General features: G+C 34.3%; 1 protein-coding gene across 1 annotated transcript; it reads left to right on the top strand.

The window, feature by feature from the left end:
- The first annotated feature begins 8,312 nt into the window (after positions 1-8,312).
- On the top strand, positions 8,313-11,708 carry LOC126891158 (uncharacterized). The gene has a single exon (XM_050660340.1). The coding sequence runs from the start codon at positions 8,313-8,315 to the stop codon at positions 11,706-11,708; it is 3,396 nt and encodes a 1,131-aa protein (XP_050516297.1).
- Positions 11,709-23,944: the final 12,236 nt, after the last annotated feature.

Genomic DNA, 23,944 nt, shown 5'->3' with positions numbered 1-23,944 from the left:
TTGCTATTGATTTTAGCGCAACAGACATCGAAGGGAAGGAGACACATGGCAACACTGCCAAAACGGTGATATATTTGTTGCTATTGGAGATATTTTGACCTGTCAACTTAATGGGGATTCCACGTCTATTACAGTTCTTCGCCTAATCATGCCACCTGTCGGCTGCAACATGTAACTATGCCCAAGCCCTCTAGAAGAACGTATACCATTCTTACAGTATGACCAAACCATCAAACATCCGATCACAGTTGATAATCTCGTCATACAAATCGCCACCTGTCGGCTGCAACACGTAACTATGCCCAAGCCATCTAGAAGAACGTATACCATACTTACAGTATGACCAACAAACATCCTCGATCTCCCTCCAATCATACATTCCTACAATGAACATATACCATTCTTACGCTGTGGCCAAACCAGCAAACATCTCACGTACAAGTCTTTTCTACGGAAAGTTGGGTAGTATCATGAAAATCACCAAACAAAAAAAATGGTATTGCGATTCGCATACTGTATTTTATCTACGGCAAGGAGGGTAATATTATGTAGGTTGGTATTTTACTTTTATAGTTAAATAATCGTCTATTCAATATATAAGAGACTACATTTGCCTTCTAGTTTTTATGTTTATTATTAGCTCTAATCCTTCCGTAAACGGAACATAATAATGTATACAACGTTTATATGATATATAAACCTTCGGTGTAGAATACTATGACGTTCCCCCACTCATGGAAAATTCACAGATACACGATAGAATACTATGACGTTCCCCCACTCCTTCAAAATTCACAGATACATGATAGAATGAATAAAGCAAAAATCAGTATCATTCAATCATTCGATGAAGCAAGATGGAAAAAATTGAGTTGTTCAGAGGTCCGAACGCAGTCAGAAAAATTAAGCAGTTAAATGTAGATGATATACTTATTGATCAATGGATGACAAACACAAAAGTTACCTGCTACATCCTTTATGTCAGCGGAGTACCAGCATCATTTGTACTCTTATCGAAACGTGACTTTGATCCACTTGGACAACATGATGTACCAAGAGTATTAGAATACGTATACACTTTACCTAATCATCGGAGAAGAGGATATGCATGCAAACTTATACATCACATAAAGAAAAATAATGAATTCACTGCGTTCTGCTCCAACGAAGAATCTGAACGGCTTTTTTTAAAAAGCAAATGTATTAATCACGGCTTAATGAATTATAATGTAATGTTTAGATATCCATAATAAATTTATATAAAATATATCTTGTCTTATTTCTTACACGTTTAATGTACTTGTAAATAATAGATGGTGTAGCTTACAATGACAATACATAAAGATGCATGAAACTGTCATGGTTATTAATCCTATTTGATATCGCCCAATAGAAATATGGGGTATAATAAAATGAATGAAGAGATAAAGAAATGATAAAAATAAAACTTTTTTCATTTATCCACTCACTTATGCGGTCAAAAAAAACCTTAAAAAGGAAAAGGTATCTGCTGTTGCCATGCAACGCAGCAGTAGCACACACAGTAAAAACACATCCATCCTTGTTTGCATACAACAATACACTGTTCCATAATATAAGAATCAATTTATAAATAATCACATAAAGCATATGATAGAGTGCCAAAGAGGCCTTATACATAACATGTTGTTAAAACAGACATCATAACGTAATTTGTCATTCAAAATCCTGTAATTTGAGGTGCTACATGATAAGATTCGACATATCAGGCAAATAATATAAGATAGAGGGCCAAAGAGGCCTTATACATAACATGGTGTTAAAACAGACATCTTAACGTAATTTGTCATTCAAAATCCTGTAATTTGAGGTGCTACATGATAAGATTCAACATATCAGGCAAATAATATAAGATATAACGCCAAAAAGGCGTTATACGTGACATGTTGTTAAAACAAACATCATAACGTAATTTGACATTCTAAATCCTGTAATTTGAGGTGCTACATGATAAGATTTGACATATAATGCGAATAATATAAGATAGAGGGTCAAAAGGGCGTTATACGTGACATGTTGTTAAAACAAACATCATAACGTAATTTGATATTCTAAATCCTGTAATATGAGGTGCTACATGATAAGATTTGACATATAATGCGAATAATATAAGATAGAGGGTCAAAAAGGCGTTATACGGGACATGTTGTTAAAACAAACATCATAACGTAATTTGACATTCTAAATCCTGTAATTTGAGGTGCTACATGATAAGATTTGACATATAATGCGAATAATATAAGATAGAGGGTCAAAAAGGCGTTATATGTGACATGTTGTTAAAACCGACATCACAACGTAATTTGTCGTTCAAAATCCTGTAATTTGAGGTGTCATACAATGAGATTCACCATACAATGCTAATAATAAACGATAATGTGTCAAAAAGGCGTTATACATGACATGGTGTTAAAACAGATATCACAACGTAATTCATCATTCAAAATCCTTTAATTTGATGGGTCATACAGTGATTTCTGATTATCCGTTCCAAAGATACATGGTACATTGCCATAACGGCCTAAGTGATAACTTGGTTGAACTGTAAATGCTTATTTATTGTTATTGACGTTAAAACAAAGCCATTAGCATAGAAAAATCTCTTATCGCAGTTCGATCTCTAGCAAATCCTAAGTAGCTCAATTTTGCACCAAGTGCTCCGTGCAATATATCATTAGAAAGGTCTTTTCATACATATTAAGAAAATCACTGACCAAGTGTGTTACGGTCATTATTTATGGCTGAAAACAACAAAAAACTACAAATTCTCAATGTACTATATTGACACAAAATGTACTTATATGGTACCAAAAAAGGCCTTATACAGAACATTGTGTTAAAACAGACATCACAACGTAATTCGTCATTCAAAATCCTTTAATTTGATGGGTCATACATTGATTTCTGATTATCCGTTCCGAAGATACAAATATTTGTATAAAATTACGAAAAATCGAATAATTTGAAATATTTACAAAAATATTTTAAGTTGTTTGTTAACATGCCGGATGCGTATGGTTGATAAGAAAGAATGTAGACGTTATTTTTGCAACAACAGGAATCCGTTAAAGATATAACAAGCCACAATGCTAAAAGGCCGGATGGAGTTGGTTGATAATATATACCCACAGTTGTTATTTGTGTAAATGTTATCGTATATTTTTAAAACCACAAGGTCTTGTTTTTGCAAAAACACATTCAAACATTTGATCACGTTCATGCTGCGTGAATTTCGCTTATAAATGCTGAAACAGACGAGCATATACCATAGTCGACATCTGACAGTTTCTACAGTATAGTTGCAGTGTTCAGTGAAAGATATTCAATTAAGGTAAGCGATTTTGTTGTTTATTTTACATATGGTTTTTTGTGAATTTATTGGTTTGCTATTTTGTTAAATAATTCTGATGTACATGTGTTTCTTTTTATCTATGGGTAATACTGGTTTTAATTCTCTCTTCCCAACTTGTTTGCAGGTCTTCTAGGTATTTATGATTCTTGTATCTATATATACTTCTCTTAAAATAAAATGTGTGTACTATAGGTGATTTTATTCTTATATTCAATGTGATTTATTATAAGTAATTTTATTACTTGTTTTTATATATCATAGGATGTATCTGTCGCTAATATTTTTAACTGATTTTACGTTTTATCCCTAAAATAATAATAGCTGTTTATGACTCATTTCTACTGTACTTTTTTCATCTTTTAATATTTCCTTGTTACATAAATAAATGAGGTAGGTTTTTACATTAAGATAATCATATTTTACTACTTAGTTCTTATTTTCTAATACTTTCATGGTCTAGAATCCGCATATGGCCCGGAATCGGTATGCCGATACGTGGCCACTTTCATGCACCAGAATAGCCATGTGGCGCAGAATCGGTATGCCGATACGTGGTCACTTTCATGCACCAGAATCCGCATATGGCCCAGAATCGGTATGCCGATACGTGGTCACTTTCATGCACCAGAATCGCCATGTGGCTCAGAATCGGTATGCCGATACGGGGGTCACTTTCATGCACCAGAATCCGCATGTGGCCCCGAATCGGTGGTATGCCGACTCCCGGACACTTTCGTTTTCAAGAATAGTAACTTTTTATGATACATTTAGCGCGGTACTCCGTCTTCTTTTAGCACATTTTTCTTGTTATCTGCATTAGGATAATAGTATTTTACCGTTTAGTTCTTATTTTCTAATTTGAATTATAAATATGTTTTATTTCATGTTTTTTTTTCAGGCATGTATTATGCAACACCTGTCCGTATATTTCTGAATAATTTTATGATTTATTTCAGTATCTTTTTATGCCGCATTCTACCGTACTTTTGCTTTTCAACAATATACAATCAAGCGTAGCTGTCATTTATATTTTATATACGACCAAGCGTAGCTGGTATTTATTTTTAACAGTGTGATAATAATCGTGTTGCATTTTCTATTTTATGTACGACCCAACTTATTTTTATTTTTAAAAATATATTGACAATCTTTGTACTGCATTGGGTTAGTAAATAAGAAACAATATGAGTCATTTTATTATTTTATTTAAATTTTTTTATACTAGTACATTATTACAGTTTTTAATTAAAAACTAAATGCCCTAGTCGATTTATTTTAACATTTTTATCCATGGGTTCAACGGCATAATGGTTAAACGATGATGTCTCGTAATCTATGCTTGTGCGCTGTTTAAATTGTCGGTCAGAGCGTTCATCACTCTTACGATGTTTTTTCTCAGTTTTCCGAACATTTTCACAGGGGCTTCGACGCATGTTTGAGTTATTTTTAAACAAAGGTTTTATGATCTTATTAAATTTATCCGGGAATGCTTGATGCCTCAAATATCCTCGGGAATCTCTATGAACACCTGTGACTTCTAATATTTTTTATAGTTTAGGTTATCATTTGGTGTAAAGTCTTGAGGATACATATAAAATTATAAAAGTATATAGCCCACAAGTAGCCTTGTACTTGCTATCGTTAATCAGTATATTCTTAGGAGCAAATTTGATTTCCGTATCACCCATTAGCCATTTATCAGTTTTCCAAACATAGTGTGGACCATAAGCTCTATCAAGGTCTGGTGAATGATGCCAATATTTTTGAAGGTGTTCATCTTCTTCATCTGTGCTTTCTTCATCCTTCTGGCGCATATTTCTCAAACGATTGTTTTGGTGTCCGCTGGTCTCTTCATGCTTCTCTGTCTGATGTGAAGTTTTCAGATAATTGTTTAGTTCTCCAAGAGGTTCAGTACTAGGTGTTAAAACTGTTTTGAGTTGTTGTTCACGTTGCATTATTATTTTGAGTGAATTATACTTTTTCTAATAACTTAGCAAGCTGCTTAACACGATGTTCACCGTTAATTTTCTTGTATCTGAATGCCGTTTCTCTAGTTAACACCTTTATCTATATCCGCTGACTCGCATCTGACATATAGCTAACATGCATCTGGCATACATCTGACTTGCATCTGACTAGCATCTGACTTGCATCGGACTTGGCGCTAACCGTTAAATTATCGCTGTATAACCTCAGACATAACGCTGAATCATAGTTTACTTCATGCAGTAATCACGTGACACAGAACGTCACAGTAACTAACAGAACGTGACAGTAACTAACAGAGCGTTACGTGAATGACGTAAATCACGTGACAGTACTCAACAGAACGTGACAGAACGTGACGTAAATCACGTGACAGTACTCAACAGAACGTGACAGAACGTGACGTAAAATAACGTGACAGAACGTGACGTAAAATAACGTGACGTAAAATAACGTGACAGAATGTGTCAGCACCTAACAGAACGCGACAGAACGTGTCAGCACCTAACAGATCGTGACGTAAAATAACGTGACGTAAAATAACGTGACAGAACGTGTCAGCACCTAACAGAACGCGACAGAACGTGTCAGCACCTAACAGATCGTGACGTAAAATAACGTGACGTAAAATAACGTGACAGAACGTGACGTAAAATAACGTGACGTAAAATAACGTGACGTAAAATAACGTGACAGAACGTGTCAGCACCTAACAGAACGCGACAGAACGTGTCAGCACCTAACAGATCGTGACGTAAAATAACGTGACGTAAAATAACGTGACAAAACGTGGCGTAAAATAACGTGACGTAAAATACCGTGACGTAAAATAACGTGACGTAAAATAACGTGACAGAACGTGACGTGAACGACGTAAATAACGTAACAGTACCTAACTCTCTCTATCTCTCTCTCTCTCTCTCTTTCTCTGCTATCACACTTTCTTTGCGCTCAACAACCTTTTTGCTACAAGCATCAATGACGTACTTCCTATTAACAAGTGATATATTGTTTGTAACAATATAACCTAATTCTTTAATTATTCGTTTTATAGCTAAGTAGGTCATTGTCAATAACTGAGTTGTATATAAAAAACAATTACTTCAAAAATTTATTTATTTTTTCCTAAGTATCTTTGCTACAGTAATAAAAATATTTTTTCGTATTTCCAACAGACCTGCAGGAGCCTCTTTAAAATAGGCAGTCGTCGATTTGCTTTTCTGAAAATCATGATAAATATTCCACATTTTTATGTCTTCGCCGCTTTTACACATAAACATTCCTTTTTTCATCGTAAATTCTATTTGATGAGGTAGATGATGTTTTGTAATTGCATCTGTTGGGTCGTATACTATTTCGTATGTTCATTCCAGAAATGGGGCGTAATTACAATCCCATTTGAGTAGAACTTTGCATCTACTACCACCTCTGTCTTTATCCCATACTGGCTGGCAACTTCATGAAATATTAAACTAGCCGGTAAACACACGCCTGCGTAGCTGGCTCGAATAAATTCTTGCTCGATACATGTCTTAATCAAGTTTAGCTGAATGTGCTGTTTCATACTGGAGCAACTGCTGTGCCTGCTTTGACGGTTATTCGAAGAATGAAAACTTATTGTGTTATCGAGTGTGTTAGTGATGAAAGTGGCGGGAGTTTTCTCGCCGAAATATTATGCAAATTTAACTGAACAGTTTTCAATGTCGTGTTTATTCATCATATCTCGATATATGTATATCGGTTCTCTTCATACATTTTCCACAACTTTCGCTAAGTAGCTGACATCTATCATAATTATGTTGCCCATTTTTCAAATATTTTCGTAACTAGACCAGGAAGAAGAATTATATGAAACCCACTTTCAATTCCTAACCATGAATCCTTCTTGTGATAGAATGATGAAGAATTAACTATGAATGAGTCGACTTATAATTTTATGTGCCTGCTCCAATCTAATCATCACAAAGTATCTTTTACTTTCTGGTAATATTTGTTCTAAGTTGGCCGTACTGCTTCTTTTTATGTTGGTAGTACTGATACTTCCTTGAAAAATTAACCAAGTTTAATAAATGTCTTAAATGCAGCATTTTTACATTGATTCTTATGGAAGAACAAGCACAAATTCACACATTTCAGGGGCCTTCTGAGCATAACATAATACCATTTAGTTTTCCGTCCGACTAGAAGTATATTTAATACCTTACATTACGGCATTTTCTTCATTCTGTTTCAGATATTCCTAGCGTTCAGACGTGTGCTCTGGTGAGTTTTATATAGTTCAGAAGTGTGCTTTGGTGAGTGATATATTTTAAAAATTTTTTGATTTTTTGAAAATTTGTGGTTTTTATCACAATTTGTAGTTTTTTTTTTTTGAAAATTTATTTTTGAGTTTTTTTGTTAATTCTCTAGTTTTACGAAAATTTTACATTTTAATTTAGCTTTGAATTTGCTTAAAATGTCTATAATTGCTGATTTAATTGTTAAAATCGCATCCATCTTGGGATTAATCCCAAACAATTATAATGATGAAAAGATACGAGAAGGCCTCATGAAATGTAATAAGGCAATCAAAAATATCTGGGACTCTATGAGATATGCTAAGACAATGGGGGAGAAACAGCATTTGGAAGCCCAGATACGGCAAGTGAAAACGCTTCTAAATTAGTTAAAGGTCGAACAAAAGAAGGGGGCGGGACTGACACCTACAAAGGAGACTGCAAAGCATAGGGTACAATGGGATGACTCTTTATCTGCGTTCAACTCACGAATTCGGACTGGGGTCATCTCAAACCTTAAACACAAGGACCCTGGCAGTTTTCTAGTGGATTGCAAAGCCCTGTTCAAGCGGCGAATTCAGAACGCACTAAAGAAAGAGGCGGCAGTTAAGGTGAATATAGCATTTGGTGGAGAATTCGAGATTGCTCAAGGCGATAAGATGATCAATGAAACGAAGTACTTTACTACTTCAAACTCAGCCATATATCGGGACACGAATCTTGATGAATGGTTCGAGAAAAAAGTAGTGGAGCCCATCAGCCGAGACTTGGAAGAATTCCAAGAACGTGATTCCGGATGGGCTCTAAAGGCAGTTGTTAACCTGGGGGTGAATATAAACAAATTTACACCGCAACTTGGCTCCTCCTACATTGAACTTCCTCCTCAGATTAAGAGAAAAGAAGCATGCGTAAATGTCAAAAATGATGATGAGGCATGCTTTGCATGGGCAATTGTATCGGCGTTATATCCTGCTACCAAAGATGCTCAAAGAGTTTCCAAATATCCACACTATTCTGATGTATTGAAATTAAAAGGTATTCAGTTTCCAATGACCATCAAACAAACTCCTAACTTTGAAAAACAAAACAATATATCCATTAACGTATATACTTTGAAAAAGGAGAAGAAGAACTATACGACCCTCCCAATCTTGCTAACAAAGAACAGAAAGGATAAACATATAAATCTTCTTCTGATTCAAGATAATTATGACGAGCCGCCTACTCAGTACCATTACGTTTGGATTAAAAATTTATCCCGCCTCCTTTCCAAGCAGCTTAGCACCGAAGATGGAACAAAATATTTCTGTGATGCCTGCCTGCATTACTTTCGATCACAGGAACAGTTAAATGCTCATAAGACATGCTGCAAAGGTCGATCAGATGTTATCTGTGATAGGTGCTTACAACCGTTTTCATCATCAAAACAGCTTGAAGCCCACACCACCGATTGCGTAAGAATTAATGAAACAGCCATCAAACTGCCAGACGAGAGTAGAAAAATGCTAAGATTTAAGAATTATAGGAATAAGATTAAAGCCCCCTTCGCCGTATATGCAGATCTCGAAAGTACATTGAAACGTACGGGAGATCCTAAGAAGTATCAGGAACATATTCCTGTAGCAGTTGGGTATTTCTTCAAATGCTCATATGATGATACTCTCTCTTTTTATAACTCTTATCGAGGAAAGGACTGCATGAAATGGTTTGCAGATGAACTTAATCGGCTTGCTGAGAATGTATCTACAGTGTTTATGTGTCCATATGATATAAATATAACATCTCAGCAGGAAAGAGATTTTCATGCAGCCACTCATTGTCATATCTGCGAGCAGCGCTTCTCCCCCAGTGATAAGAAAGTCCGAGACCACGATCACATGATTCCTGAACATAACTACAGAGGGGCGGCCCATGAAGGGTGTAACATTAATTACAAGGATGCTCACACTATCCCAGTGATATTTCATAACCTTAGCGGTTATGACGCTCACTTCATTGTTAACGATATTGCTACACACATCAAAGGTCCAGTAGATCTTCTTCCTATTACTAAGGAGAAATATATCTCTTTTACGAAACATATCGATCATGCTCGAATTAAATTCCGTTTTATCGATAGTTTTCGATTTATGGCTTCTTCTCTCGATAAGCTCTCTTTGTATTTGACAGAATATCCTAATCTCTGCTCTCAATTTTTATCACTATCTGAGGAGAATTTCAATCTTCTAACTAAGAAAGGTATTATGCCATATGATTATATCGATTCATTCCAAAAATTCAATGAAACATGCCTACCACCACAGGAAGCATTTTACAATAAACTTGAGGATAAACCATGCCCTCGTCGGCATTATCGTAGAGCCCAAGATGTCTGGTCTTCATTCTCCTGCTCCACTCTCGGGGATTATATCGATTTATACATGAAAACGGATATTCTCCTTCTTGCAGACGTCTTTGAGCAATTTCGATCCAGTTGTCTTAAAACATATAATCTTGACCCAGCTCATTACTTTACTCTTCCCGGCTTCACGTGGGATGCAATGCTTAAGCATACAATACAGGAACTGGAGCTTTTAACAGATCCAGATATGTTTTTGTTTGTGGAGCGTGGTATTCGTGGTGGTTTGAGTCAAGTATGCTCGAAACCTCGCGTCCACGCTAATAACAAGTATATGACATCTTACGATCCATCGAAGCCCGACTCCTATCTCATGTATTTCGATGTCAATAATCAATATGGCTGGGCAATGTCGCAATTCCTTCCGTATGGAGGGTTCGAGTGGGTTGATGTCAACATCGATGTTCTGTCCATACCTGACGATGCTTCTGAAGGGTACTTTCTCGAGGTCGATCTGGAGTACCCCCAACATATTCACGATCGTCATAAGGATCTTCCGTTTTGCCCCCAATCATTGAACCCTAAAACTATGCTTCCTCCTAAACCACCGCGAGAGCAAACCAAATTAATGGCTACCCTTCATGATAAAGAAAGATACGTAATTCATTACAGAACTTTAAAGCAAGCGCTAGCACACGGATTGGTGCTCAAAAAGATTCACCGAGTCCTAAAATTTAAGCAGAGTCCCTGGTTAAAATCGTACATTGACTTGAATACAAATCTCCGGAAGGCAGCGAAAAATGAATTTGAGAAAAATCTCTTCAAGCTGATGAACAACGCTGTGTTCGGCAAGACCATGGAGAATGTGCGCAAGCGCGTTGACATTAAATTGCTTACTGAATGGGAGGGTCGTTACGGAGCAGAAGCTAGAATAAGTAGTCCCCTGTTTAAGAATGCTACTATTTTTAATGAAAACTTGGTAGCTGTCGAGATGCATAGAGCGGAAATATGGTTGGATAAACCAATATACGTGGGCATGAGTATATTGGATTTGGCTAAAACCACGATCTATGATTTTCACTATGGGTATTTAGATAGAAGGTTTGGTGAGAACTTTACGACTTGCTATACAGATACTGATAGTGTGATCGTAGAGATACGGGAAAAAGATCCATATGAAGCTATGAAAACAGACTGCCATCAGCACTTTGACACGTCTGACTATCCTAAAGACAATATTTATAGCATCCCCCAAGTTAATAAAAAAGTACTTGGACTGATGAAGGATGAGAATAATGGCTGCATTATGACAGACTACATAGGGCTCCGATCTAAATTATACACAACAAAAGTAGCTATCACAGATAATGACGTCATGAAACTGAGGGGAAAGTTAATAGATCAGGAGTATGAGGACGATGAGATTGAAATACTTATTAAAAATTATGGTGTAACAAAGAAGGCGAAGGGGGTTAAGATGAGTGTGGTTCAAAATAAAATTTCTTTTCATGACTACGTAGAATGTATGGAGACCATGACAACAAAGATCGCCGCGCAAAATCTTATACGCTCTGATAAACACCAAGTTTATACTATAACACAGAGCAAGATTGCGCTCAGCCCCACTGACGATAAAAGATATCACCTTCCGGAGTCATATGATACGCTTTCGTGGGGACACTATCTAGTTGATAATCTTAAGATGGATGTTGAATAAAAAAATATCAGCTCCGACGTTAGTGAATCTGGTGTAGATATGATAGAGTAGATCTACTACTCATTATCATGGTTCAAGGTACGATAGGCTAGTCCTCTTCTATAGCATTTATCCTTGATCATTTGATTAACTTTAAGATGGATGCTGATTGAATATGATCATTTTTTTAAACTTTATTTATTACAACTACAATATTGATAAATACATCTGAATCATACACTTTTTTATTATATTCCTCTCAACATCCTGTAATATCACTCATCATTTTTATATAATTAAATATTATTTAGCTGATTGAATATAATCATTATCAAACTTTATTATTACAGATAACATATTGTTAAATATATCAGAAGCAGACCCTTTTATTATATTCCTTTTCTCAGCCTTTCCCGCATTCATCGTTTTTATATAATATGATAATTGTATTAGATCATAGTTATGCATCTCAAAATTAAGTAAAATTATTAAGATTAGCACATATAAAAAAAGATGTTTAGTTATGACCACTAAAAAGATATCTGATATGGACCAAAATAACTGGCAAATTAATGAGCCGTTCTGGTTAACTCTAGAACCGTTGCTCGTGTAGCCTCCAAGTTAAGACGATCGATAACTTAATGGTCTTCTTTTTCCCCGATTTAGTTTTAAGTCTTCGATAGCCTGTCACAAAACAGGAGTCGGAGATTTCTCTAGTTTTAAGATTAGATAACCTAGAGCTATCGCATTTACCCTCAATAATTCATTTTGAATACTATAGTATCTAATGAATTAGAATTAACACCAAAGTATCGATGTTTTAACATTAATAGGAATACGTAAAAGATGTTCAACAGATCAGTAAAAAGATGTCTACTAAACCAAGTTAGATAATAATGTGCTTATCTTAGTATGTAAGTTAAGTATATGGTTATCATTAAATATATTGTCATATAATGTAAAATAATTCATTCCTACTAACCATCAACTCTACTAACATGGCGGTCGATGTAGTCGTACCTTCACGTTGGTGACTGCTGTTAAGAACATATTTTGGTTTTTTTTTTAACAAATTTATGTTCGACCGAATTGACTACTTATCATTCATTGCATGCTTACATCATTTTTTATATATCGCTTTAGCTACATTCCAGGGCTTAGATACTAACATTATTTTATTAACATTTACTGATACTTATTACATTTAATTATTACTTACTGCTTGACTATCCTTGCAAACATTTTTTTTCAGACAGTCCATGTAGCTCTACACACTAAATTAATTTATGGTCATAGGTAACATACAGTTCATGTATTTTATATTTCGATAATACTACTCATTACACTATGTTAAATACCTTTTCTTTGTCAATATATACATCATATCAGTATATCAAACAATTGTTTGTGTTATGCTATATTGTTATGTGATTTTTCTAAACATATATTTCCATTTTTTTACCTGAGACCGGAAGTACAATGCCAACCTACATAGTATTACCCTCCTTGCCGTAGATAAAATACAGTATGCGAATCGCAATACCATTTTTTTGTTTGGTGATTTTCATGATACTACCCAACTTTCCGTAGAAAAGACTTGTACGTGAGATGTTTGCTGGTTTGGCCACAGCGTAAGAATGGTATAAGTTCATTGTAGGAATGTATGATTGGAGGGAGATCGAGGATGTTTGTTGGTCATACTGTAAGTATGGTATACGTTCTTCTAGATGGCTTGGGCATAGTTACGTGTTGCAGCCGACAGGTGGCGATTTGTATGACGAGATTATCAACTGTGATCGGATGTTTGATGGTTTGGTCATACTGTAAGAATGGTATACGTTCTTCTAGAGGGCTTGGGCATAGTTACATGTTGCAGCCGACAGGTGGCATGATTAGGCGAAGAACTGTAATAGACGTGGAATCCCCATTAAGTTGACAGGTCAAAATATCTCCAATAGCAACAAATATATCACCGTTTTGGCAGTGTTGCCATGTTTCTCCTTCCCTTCGATGTCTGTTGCGCTAAAATCAATAGCAACGAAGATATGATATAGTGCTGTTTTGTCATTGCTGACATCTTTGTTTTTATGTTAACATATTCAATATCCCCTCTTTTCCCAACGAGACCATATTCACACGAATTGGACCAATAGAAACGAAGATATGATATAGTGCCGTTTTGGCAATGTCTTTGCATTTGTTTTTCATGTTAACATATTCCTTCAGCCTTCCGCTTTCCACCAAGACCTCATACACGATGATCGATATAGTAGAAACGATGATACGATATAGTGCCGTTTTGGCAATGTTTTTGCGTTTTTTTTCATGCGAGCATATTTAATATCCCCTCCCCTTTCCAACGAGCCACCTAACACCCCGCTCCGACCAATAGAAACAAAGATATGACGTAATGCCTTTCTGGCCTGCTCCGATGCATACAACACATACTATGTTCATCCCCATTTTTCTTCCCCTTTCCAATGATACGATCCAACAAGTCGTCGGCCTCCACCAAAAAAAAGCGTCAAAAATGACCAGAATGGACCTTAAAATTTTTTTAAAATTTCCCCAGAATCTGGGGAAAAATTGATTTTCTATCTCACTCTAACACACAGGCTCTTATGGGAGGCGCTGTTGCCAGATGTTGTGAAACGTCCAGTTTTTCAGTAGATCTGGGGAAATTTTATTTTTGTGCGCTCGAACTGTTGCTGCCCCTTTACTTGTTCCTAACTCATGCGGAAAGTGTCTTTCCCGCACTCGACTGCTTGCCCAAACTCCGCTATCGCGTCGTTCGGATCAACGGCAGTCGCGTGCGGGAAATTATCACTTTCCGCAATAGTTAGGAAAATAACTATTTTCTACGAGCTTGCAAAAATGTCTACTTTTCCGCACGCGTTTTAGTTTAGAAAGTTTTACTTTTCCGCATTACTTTTCCGCACTACTTTTCCGCACTGAATTTAGATATTTTAATATGGCAATTATAATACATACAATAAACTAATATTCAGATATTATTTACTATTTTATTTCAAATGTATTTTATTGTGTTCCTGTTTTAATGAAATTAACGCAACAATTCAATGAAATAAAATTATTTTGACATAATATTCGAAAGTCAAATCAGTAGACAATAACAGTCGTATTGAATCGTCGTCATGGAAACCAATATCGTCGTCACGCTAACCAATTATATTGAAAGTTTGGTTTTGACAACGTTGTCAAAGAATAATTTTGTGTATGTGTTTTCATATTAATTCAATTAATTGATTAAAATTTGGTCATTTTTTAAACGCTCGTAGAAAAATGTTGTTCCTAACTCTCGCGGAAAGTCCCTTTTCTGCACTCGACTGCTTGCCGAACTCCGCTTCGCGTCGTTCGGCAAACTGCAATCGCGTGCGGAAAAGTATGACTTTCCGCACGTTAGGAAAATAACTATATTTAGTAGATATACTTTTTGTTCGAGATAGAAATGTAGTTAAGATGTAAATTAAGATAACAAAATTAAAAACACAATGAGTCGAATACAAAAAATAACTTGATACAAGAAGTGATTCAGGTTAAAAGAGTCGTAAATTCAAGAAAATGATTAATTTACGATTAATTTAAAATAGCTTTCTAGTAAGTTTCGCTTTATCGGTGATGTCAACGATTATCATGTTTATTTGAGTGTTGCTTACAACAAAAAATCCGGTGGATGGTTTTTGTTTATAATTCCAAATGTAATTTAATCTACTTCAACCAAAATTTATGAAGGAACAACAAAATTTGTCTATTTTTATGAACCAAGTTGTTATTTCAGGAAATTCTTCTTCATAAAATTTCTTGTGACTTTTGATCAGTTGTCGTTTTAAAGAACTAGTTCCACTATTTGTCATTTTATAACGTTGTTCTATAATATCTTTACATAACGTGCACTTGGCAATTTTCATTGTTTTCGTATTTTTAAATAAAATGTACATAGTTCTCTGTAAATTGACTATTGACCTGTTTTCAGGTCGATACTTTGGGTATTCAAAAAAAAGCAGGTTGCCTTTACCAAAAGGAATTATAAACCTTTCAGTAGTGCCTTAAAAAAGGCACCATATGCTTCACCGGAACCGAACATACAATTTCTATTACTATTGTATTAGACCAACGTTTCCCAACCGGTGGGTCGCTGGCGGATTTCAGGTGGGTCGCGGCGTGGCTCTTACAGTAGCTGAATAACGTACACATATATATCATTATGGGTGTGGGATGGGTCGCGAATATGAAAAAGCATTAGAAGGTGGGTCGCCAGACATAAAAGGTTGGGAACCACTGTATTAGACTATTTATTACTCCTGGTTTGAGGAGCCAGAAATATACACTTGCTAGGTCCTTCTTCGAAACCATTTTTGTCAATGTAATGGTAATATAAAATATAAATAATGGTCAATAACTTCCACATAAGAAAAATTTCCAAGAAATTTCTGAAATTTTAGTATGACAAGGAGTCTCCTAACCGAAAAAAGTACAACCATCTTTTGTCAAATTTTATCAATTTTATACGAGGTATGTCAAAAAATATGAATTTCGCTCAAGAGTAAAATACGTTTATTTTTCACAATATCGAAAATTGTTATTATGAAAAGTTATTTAGAATTAAAAACTATGTTTCAGTATGTAATTGCATCCTTCTAATTGAACTATTCTGAACTATAAAGGTACTTTACTTTTGATCTAAATTTATCTTTTTTGACATACCTCGTATAAAATTGATAAAATAAGATGGTTGTATTTTAAGTTTTAGACCATCCAGAACTTGTTATTAAGAATCACTTTTTTTCGTAAAATTAATAATAAAAGAGTTATCAGAATTGAAATAACTGAAAAAATAATGATAGTTATCCATAATTTCTCAAAAAAAAATCCAATTAGAAGGATTTAATTGCATATTAGAATACAGTTTTTAATTCCAAACAACTTTTCATAATAGCAATTTCCAATATTACGAAAAATAAAGCTACTTTACTCTTGAGTGAATTCAAACTTTTTGACATACCTCGTATAATATTCAAAAAAATTATTATTTGATGGTTAAATCTTAGGTTTTGGACCATGCAGAGCTTTTTTAAAGAATAACTTTTTTTCGTAAAAGTAATAATAAAAAAGTTTTCCATATGGATACAACTTACAGGGACATACTGTATAATGCAATGATTGACTTTGGGATCCCACCGAATTTGGTTAAGTTGACCCAACTAACAATGCAAAATGTAAGCTCGTGCGTTAGAATTCAAGGAGAAAACTCGACATTCTTTGACATTAATAATGGTCTAAGGTCTAAGACAGGGGGACGCGCTGGCGTGTCTCCTCTTTAATATTCCTTGGAAAAGGCAGTGAGAAAATTAAATATTAGAATGAATGGAACTATTTTTAATAGATCGACGCAAATTATCGCCTTCGCTGACGATATAGTTATAGTGGGCAGAAGTGTGAGAGACATAGTGCAGTATTTTACAAGACTTGCGGACGCGGCAAGTGAATTAGGACTTGTGATAAACGAGGAATAACCCAAATATATGTTGTTTTCTAAAAACTCCCGAAATATCGAACAGAGAATTCAAATTAACAACCATACCTTTGAGCAAGTCAAGGAATTCACATATCTTGGGTCGCTAGTAAACTCAATAAACACGACAAGCGACGATATAAAAAGACGCATAGCAATAGCAAACAGCACTCTACACGGTCTCCAGAAATATTTAAAAAATAAAAATAATAATATAAATCCTTAATAAGACCGGTTTTGATATATGGGATTGAAACGTGGACCTTATCTCAAAATGATGAAAGACTATTTTTGAGAGAAAAATTCTTAGAAAGATTTTTGGGGCCGTAAACGAAAATGGGCTATGGCGTCGAAGATACAACTTTGAACAATATCAGTTATACACCGATCCAGATATTGTGAAATTCGTTAGAAGAAAGTGCAGAGACTTAGATGGACTGGACACATTGCTAGAATGCCAGATCACGAATACACTAAGAAATTAACCTTTCCAAAACCAGAGGGCACAAGAAGTAGAGGACGACCACGAAAAAGATGGATTGATGATGTAGAAGAAGACCTAAAGATTTTAGGGGTCAGAAGATGGAAGGAAGTTGCCAGGAATCGGCAGGAGTGGCGACTTCTTTGCGAGCAGGCCAAGATCCACAACGGATTGTCGAGCCACGTATGATGATGATGTTTCAACGTACATGTGGGTTGATCATTTGAGTGAGTGTGGTTTATGTAAACCATCAGACACTTTCTTTCGTTCAACAAATGGTGATTCCATTTTGGTATTTTGCCGATTTAAAGCAATAGTACCTTTTAATACTAGAATACCTCGTAATTTAATCGTCAAATGTCAAAATGCTTAAAAATTAAAGACAAAAAAGATAAAATAATCGTTGACCTACCCAAAAAGAACGCATATGACTGGTACTAGAATTTCACAACTGAGGAAATCGATTTGTTTCTGGAAGATAAATAAACATACCGGTTTCTTTTTTCTAAATAGTGTTTTTTTGAAAAAAAATTTTCAAATTCAACAAACGAAAAATTTTCAAATCGATTTTTATAGAAAATGGTGCATCCTATCGACTTATAAAATAACCGACGCCCTACCCAAAACGGGCGCCTATGACCCGTACTAGAAATTCGTAATTGATGTAATCGATTTATCTCTGGAAGATAAATAAGCGTACCAGTTCTCGTTTTTCTGAATAGAAGTGTTCTGGAGAAGCTCCCTTAGTAGGCATTTTCGGACTAGGAGAATTGGGTTAAATTGTCTTAAAATTATCTGAAGAATCTCCGGTATTCGTTTGTCGGGAGAGTTTCTGGACACTCTATATATTAAAAAATATTCCCTTGGAATCTTAATATAGTATAGTAGGTGAACAACATAGTTGGTCCTTTAATTATAAATGATATGCAAAATAGTTTTGTGTTAATAACTCTCAATCAAATTGAACGCGGTTAGCTTTATTTTGTAGGTCTTTTAAAAGCGATTAAGTTTTTGACCTTTTTGTAAAACGAACAGTGGAGAAGATTCTGAAGAAAAATTGTAAAAAAATAATACTACAAATAAACAATGTTCCCGAAATTTTTTAGACTTCGACTACTTACCAACGTGTTCAACGTAATTTTTACTAAAAAATTACTTAAAATCATCTAACCCCTAAAAATGTCATCAAAACGACGATTCTGAAGCTCTTCCGACTGGATTAAAGAAGCTACTATCGATTCAAACAAAAGTTGTGTATTTTTAACTCTAAATTTCAACTATTTAATTAAAAATAAAGGGTTCCAGTTGAAAATTCAAAGTTGCTACACCCACCGCGTTCGCAGGCAGATTAAGAACCGTGCTATTGCATAAGTATATAGATTTTGAAAAACCATTAAAAAAGTCTTCTTAAGTTTTTTCTATACGACGTCTAGTTCTCGAGATATTTGAGAATCGCCTTTCTTAACAGAGCCCTTTAATAATGTAAATATTCTTATTCAAGCTACAAATAAGCCGAGGGAGAGAACTGACCGTAAACTTCATTTGCGATGTTTCCAAATTTATCGGATCTCGATTTGTCTACAAAATGTATATATAGCATATACACATCGGATCGCGCGCGCTGCCCTCTAGAGCAGACTTAGTGGAACTACTGCAATATAAAAATCACCAAAAGGAGTGCAAAATGAGGTCCAGACAAAAATCGATTTCCCTGTACCCCCAGAATTGTTACATCGAGATGTCACTATATACACGTGAATACAAGGTAAGATCCAAAATCGGATCTCGCCTTGCAAAACGGATCTCATCTTGTATAGCTTATGATACAAACGGATCTCGCCTTGATATGAAGACATATATATATACAGATATATTCTGTCAATCTGGCACCATTTTTAAGCAAAACATGTCAATGTCGCACCCAATTTGACGATGTGGCACCCGATTTTGGGTGCCAGTACGACAGCGTGCATATTTTCGTCCTAGGAGAGTACGAGTGTTCCTAATGCAGAATATGTAAAAAACGTAATGGTGCCAGATTGACACTTTTTCCAAACGGACATATTGATTTGTTCAGGCATTTTTCGATAGAGGGCGCTCTACTATATACAACTGTATGTAACTATATAATTGTAGTCAATTTGGCACCAATAGAAAAAGTGGCATAGTGGCACCATAAATCTGACAACCCCGCCTTTCCCTAATATAACCTCACTTGTATTATTTAGCGCCGATTTGTAATACCGGTAAAACCGCTGCGATCAATGCAGATTATATCTCAGGTTCTATAATAATAAAATATTTTCAAAGGTGATCTTTGTGTGCAATAAGTCAAAGTGTGTGCAATAAACAATAAATTGGGTGTTAACATTACCATGAGAGACAGAACGAAAAGAATACTTAAATTATTAGACGACAATGTACAAGGTAAGTATCCTAATTTAACTATAATAATAATAATTATAAAGTATTAACCCTTTAACGTTTAGTGGTTATATTTAAAGTTACTAGAGAATACTCTGAAAGCAGTAATTTTTTTCTTGTAAGAACTGAGTCATTCTGTTGTGGAGTGAAATAGAGGAAAAAACGAGGTTTTTTATTTACTGAAATTTTTTATTTGATTAAATAGCATAGCTAAGGTAAATGTAGAGATTTATAATCCATATTATATAGGTAGGTAGTTATACAACAGTGGCTACACATATTAAGTACAGTTATTAGTGTTTAATGGGTGGAAAATGACTTTATTTTCGTCATAAGTCAGTCAGTTCTTATGCAAAAAAACTTGTCAGAGCTTTTTATTTGCAAAGGTATTTTAATGAACTTTAAAAGATTTCTGTTAAGTTTTCCCAAAAAATTGCACGAAATTCGAGTTATTTGAGATTAAAAGTTCTCCATTTCGATGTTCTTCGAAAAAATAACCATCCTTTACAGATTAAATAACAACCTCAGTTGTTATTGGGTGTACATATAGGTATTTCAGACGCGCATCTCTTTGTTTTTTATTAGCTACAATTTTGTATTTTATGGTTTTTTTCTATAAAATTAAATTTTTTTAAGTTATTCATAAAAAACGGTTATAAAACGTGATTTTGTGGCATAGTTTCACGTGAGAAAAATGCATAGTTTCAATCGCAAATAACTTGGAAAGTGTCAATTTTGCAAAGAAATTTTATAAAACAAAATTTACTCAGAATTGGTCACTCTATCGATTTCCATAGTAATTTTGATTAAAAATTTTCATCCCCTAGATGGGGTTCTTTACACCCCAAGGGCAAAAGCACACTTCGGCATAGAGTAGATTTTGACAAAGGTTATAATTACTACCTAAATCCAAATTTTCAAGGAAATCGACCTTGGTTCTCAAAATTCCACGAGAAAATGGCTGTTGATTGGACTATAATATACTTGGAAAGCAAAATTTTTTTAGAAAATCATATTAAATAATCAAATTTTTGTCTTTAGCTGTTTAGGTGCAATAAAGTAAACAAGTTTTCAATTAACATTGTGGCCTAGCAGTAATTAATTATAAATAAAAATTGAATTATCTCAGTTTCAATGTTGAAAAAATTTAGCGGTTTTTACAGTTTTCAAAGTTATACACGGCTTTTTTGCGTAAATTATGAGTCTAATCAAAAAAACTTATTTTTTTTATTTCTAAAAAAGTGTCAAACAGTTTGCAAATAATGGAAAAGGGAAATGCAGCTGAATTTAAAAATAAAACACTGGAAGAGATAGATATTAATATGGATGAACTAGATGTAGGGAAAGAACCACGCCATATGGAATTTAACGAATCTATGCAATCCGAAACTGAATTCTTTGAGTCGCAAACAGAATATATAGAAAATAAAGAAAAAGGACAAGAGGAATCAATGAAAATACAATCAAAGAAAATGTATCAAAGAGCCAAAAAGGAAAATATTTTGGTATATTACTTGTCTCTTAAATATACTAGAAACTAATTGTTGTTTGTTTGTTTTTTTTTTAGATAAAGTAGATATACACCAAATTGTTAAAGTACTAGAAGTACAACAATCCGATGACAACTTTTCACAAAAAAAGGTAGCTCTTTTGTAAAGTATTGTGTTCATGTGTTCTTGAATTTGTTGTTTTTAGGTGAAAGACTAAAATGGACTTGTAACCAAAAACGTATTATGCGAAGATTTTTTTCAAACCAAATAGCATCGAAGAAAGCATTAAGAAAAGTTGAATGCGAAGATTTTATTAAGAAACATCAACCTAATTTCGAAAACATTTCTTGGTTAAAGGTTAAGACATTTATTTTCAATGAGTCAATAATGAGAAAGGAGGATTCTTAATTATTCTAAAATTCAACATTAAATGGACTTTTGTTAAAAAAAAGACATTTTTGTTTTATATTTTTTATACAGTGTGTCTGCGTAACTTGGGTAACGCGTAATAAAGAAAACTTTTTTAATATCAATTTTACGAAAAAAAATTATTCTTTATAAAGTGCTCTGCATAGTTCAAAACCTAAGATGCAATCATCAGATATCAAATTTTATCAATAATATACGAGGTATGTCCAAAAATATGAATTTCGCTCAAGAGTAAAGTGCCTTTATATTTCACAATATCGAAAATTGTTATTAAGCAAATAGGTTTGTAATTAAAAATTATGTTATAGTATGCATTTACACTCTTCTAATTGAAAAAAAAAAATGAAAATTTTCCTAAAATTACGGATACCCAACATCATTTTCATTTAAGTTAACTCCGTTATTATTAATTTCACGAAAAAAAGTTATTCTTTATAAAAATTCCAAATATAGTCAAAAAACTGAGATGCAATCATAAGATATCAATTTTTTTCAATTTTATACGAGGTATGTAAAAAATATGAATTTCGCTCAAGAGTACCTTTGTAGTTCACAATATTTCAACTAGAATGATACAATTACATATTGAAACACAGTTTTTAATTCTGAACAACTTTTTAGAATAACAGATTGCAATATTGTGAAAAATAAAGGTACTTTACTCTTTAAGGAAATTCATATTTTTTGACATACCTCGTATAAAATTGACAAAATTTAATATCTTATAATTTTATCTTAGTTGCTAGACTATGCAGAACGTTTTATAGAGATTAACTTTTTTCTCAAAATTAATAATAACGGAGCTATCATAAATAAAAATGATGCTGGGTGTCCGCGATTTGAGAAAAATGTTCAAAAACATTTTTGTTCAATTAGAAGAGTGTAAATGCAGATTATAACATAATTTTTAATTACAAACACCTTTAATCAATGACAATTTTCGATATTGTAAAATATAAAAGCAATTTACTATTGTGCGAAATTCATACTTTTTGACATACCTCGTATACTGTTGATAAAATTTGATATCTGATGATTGCTTCTTAGGTTTTAGACTATGCAGACAGTGCCGTATTTCCCATTACGCAAATTACGCCTAGGCGTAAGGCGGCAAAACTGGGGAGGCGGCAAAATTTCAAACAATTATCAGGAAAACTCTTAAACTGAAATTATATACGGGGCCATCACCCAAAATCTATTTTACGTATAATACAGCTAAAAATGAATGAATGTTTGGTAGGTTTCCAATGAAATCTAAAGTCTCCGCCCCGCCGTAACATGGTCGGGCAGAAGTACAATTGTTGGGAATGATTATTTTATCTGACTGTAACAAAAGGATACCGCTTATCTGCCGCGCGATTGCCGCAAAGAAGCCGCTTTAGATAAGAGCCGCGCTACTGATAGTAGTCAAAGGAGGTCGTAAGTGAACGTCTCGATTTTTCTAGTAAACTACTTAACTACTGGAAATTCCTAGAACATTCAGGAAACCCTGCCGGTAGGTATATAAAGCGAACAGTTACAGCTGTGTGCTATCACCAGACAGTTGAAGATATGAGTGAGAGAGTGACTAGCAGACAGATTGGCTAGACAGAGTGGTTTTAGTAGTGAGATAGTGTTAAGTAAGTGTTATTAGTTATTATTTGTAAAGAAGTAGAAGAGTGAAGAGTATTGAGTATTAGAAATCTGTAAATATTAGTAGGTAAATAGTGCAAGTATTGTTATACTTATAAGTGGACTTGTTGAAATAAAGTAGTAGTTTAAAGTTTTAAAGTGAGTTGTTGGTTTATTGAAGAACGAAGAACCCACGGAAAATACGACGGGTAAAAGGCGTAACAATATTCAATATTGTTCATCCCAGTCAGTTAGTTTAAACTGTTTAAAGTGTCGAGTCCAGTGTCGC

Source organism: Diabrotica virgifera, chromosome 9 (assembly GCF_917563875.1).
Source record: "Diabrotica virgifera virgifera chromosome 9, PGI_DIABVI_V3a".
NCBI lineage: Eukaryota > Metazoa > Arthropoda > Insecta > Coleoptera > Chrysomelidae > Diabrotica > Diabrotica virgifera.
Note: the sequence above shows the minus strand (reverse complement) of the source record. Positions and strands in the feature narration are given on the sequence as shown.

Bases quoted from the DNA above. Each gene is read 5' to 3' on its own strand.
- LOC126891158 (XM_050660340.1), top strand. From the start codon at position 8,313: ATGATCAATGAAACGAAGTACTTTACTACTTCAAACTCAGCCATATAT.